Here is a 2,740-nt window from a genome sequence, read left to right on the forward strand (position 1 = left end):
CAAAAGCAACACTGAACACATTTTTCAGAGAGCATGGATGAACATTATTTTATTTATTTGAGTTTTTTTTTATATCTGTTAAGTACAATTGACATAATGAAATAATGCCTTTGAGCCATGTGCCACTCGACATGTGCCATGATATCTGAAGCTGAGAAATAGGTTGCTTGATAAATTTTGTTGAGTTATAAATAGATGTTCAAATTATAACCATTTCTTACTCATCTTTTTAAAGGCTTCTATTACATCTTGGTTCCTCAGACTATAGATCAAGGGGTTCAACATGGGAATAATTATGCCATAAAATACAGAAGCTGCCTTTTCTTGCTCTTGAGATTCATTGGTATGCGGGTGTAGATACATATAGGAGAGAGTCCCATAAAAAATGGTGACTGCAGTCAGGTGGGAGGCACATGTGGAGAAGGCCTTTTTCCTTCCTGCAGCAGAAGACATCCTTAGGATAGCAGCCAAGATATATATGTAGGAAAAGATGACAACCAGCACAGTGCTCATGAGGTTGAACCCCACAAAGACTGTCAGTAGCAGGATACTGAAGTCAATACTGGAGCACGATAGGGCAAGAATGGGAGGTTCATCACAGAAAAAGTGATTGATGGCATTGGAATTGCAGAAGTTCAGTGAGAATGTAAAACTTGTGTTTACAGAAGCATTTAGGAAGCCCATGGTATATGAACCAACCAGCAGCAGAATGCACAGTCTCTGGGACATGATTATGGGATAGCGCAGTGGGTTACAGATGGCCACATAGCGGTCCACAGCCATAGCAGCCAGGATGAAGCAGTCGATGGTTGCAAAAGTACCATAGGCTAGCAGCTGTAACATACATCCTATGTAGGAGATGGATGCTTTTGTCTCTATGAAGTTTTTTAACATCTTGGGGGTAATAGCTGAGGTATAACAGAGATCGACAAAGGCTAGATGTTGTAGGAAAAAGTACATGGGGGTGTGGAGGGAAGAATCAAATTTGATGAGCAGGATCATGCCAATGTTACCCATGAGTGTGGCAACATAGATCATTAGAAATATTATGAACAGAATGTGCCAAGATTTGTGCTGCCCAGCAAATCCCAGAAGAATAAATTCAGTCACTCTGGTGCCATTACTTTGTTCCATGGTTGGTAAAACTAATATAAAAATCAGCTGAAGAGTTGCAAGAAAGAAGAGTAGAGAAGGCTGAGGACATTATCCCTGAACATATCCCACAATGTTTAGTTTCAAAATAAGATTAAACAACTTTCTGTGATACAACACATGCTGGTTTTAAAGGACAACATGAAGATCTAGGTGTAGTGGCTCAGATCTGCAATCCCAGAGCTAGGGAGGTAGAGGTAGGAAGATTCAGGACCAACTGGGACCCTGAGACCAAACAACAAAGCAAGAACAACAAAACGAAATGACTAATATGTGGTGTGTCAGCTTATACAGTTCCATGTAGAGTCTGGAGAATGGTCACCTAGAACACAGTGTCTGTGTTTTCAGGGGCAGACAAGTGTGCCATAATGACATCAGCAAAGATAGAAAGAATAGCTTATTTAGTTATTTATCTAATAGAGGGTAAGTTATATATGTGGTTGTTGTGCATGTGTGTTCACTCCTGTGGACACATGTGGAGGCCAAATATTGACCTCTGGGGTCTTCTTCCATTGCTATTCTCATTATTATTTATGCTATGTTCTCAATGAACTCAGAGCTTGCCAGTTTACATAGACTGGGAGTAACAATACGCTCCTAGGACCAGCTCCCTAGTGTTAGGATTATAGAGGAATGTTGCTATTCTTGGCTTGACATTTTTTTTAATTAAAAAGTTTAAATTGTGTGTACGTGCATGTGTGCATGTGTGTGTGTGTGTATCTGCATGTCCAAGCTTCTCTGTGTGGATGTGGAGGCCCGAGGTCACTAACAGGTGTTTTCTTGTATTGCTATCCAGCTTATCTTGTGACTCAGGGTCTCTCACTGGATGTAAATCTTGTTAGTTTGGCTACATTACCTGTCTAGGAAGCCCCTAAGATCTTCTTGCCTCCACTCTAGTATCAAGGCGCATCATTGTGCCTGGCTTTCATGTTGGTGCTGGGGATCTGAACTTGAGTCCTCATGCCTGTGCAGCAAGCACTTTAACCAGGTATTCACATCTCCAGCCCCAAAACATGCTTGTATTTAACTACATTTTCTCTTATGTTCTTTATATTTTAACCCAAACACTCTAGTTTACTTATACCTTAACTTTAGATCTGAGAACTCTGACTTCTTAGGGTTCTATGTGGTCTTGATTCTCTATATTCTCTCATCCCCCACTTTCCTTCTGTTATTGTGCTCTGGCAGTCATGACTCATGGCATGTCAAGTAGTTTATGAAAGTCTTTATACATGTCATGTGCTCATATTTTCTCTCATTCTCAATGTACTGTATCCAATATTTTCATAGAGTAATAAAAGGTGGGTTTCAGTGTTGTTAGAAGTCTACCATAGTTTTAAATGGTCTGTTCCAATTCCTTATTCACACCATAGAGGTTTGGAAGCACAGTGGGATGCTGATCCATGGACCAATCTTTGAGTAGCTCTGCCTAATGATGTCTCTCTTTCACAATTACCTATATACTTTCCTAGGGATGGAGAGCCGATCACAAGCCATTCTTTTTCTGAGACATGTTCCCAAAGACAAAGTTAATTGCCTTTGAGTGCAATGTGCTTGCACTGAGCTTGGCTGAGCATCTTCTGATGAC

General features: G+C 40.4%; 1 protein-coding gene across 1 annotated transcript; it reads right to left on the reverse strand.

Annotated features, from left to right (window-relative positions):
* Positions 1-204: 204 nt before the first annotated feature.
* LOC116900234 (putative olfactory receptor 5AK3) lies at positions 205-1,134 on the reverse strand. The gene has a single exon (XM_032901985.1). It carries the CDS (start codon positions 1,132-1,134, stop codon positions 205-207), a length of 930 nt encoding a protein of 309 aa, XP_032757876.1.
* Positions 1,135-2,740: the final 1,606 nt, after the last annotated feature.

This window comes from Rattus rattus, chromosome 5 (genome assembly GCF_011064425.1).
Source record: "Rattus rattus isolate New Zealand chromosome 5, Rrattus_CSIRO_v1, whole genome shotgun sequence".
Classification (NCBI taxonomy): Eukaryota; Metazoa; Chordata; class Mammalia; order Rodentia; family Muridae; genus Rattus; species Rattus rattus.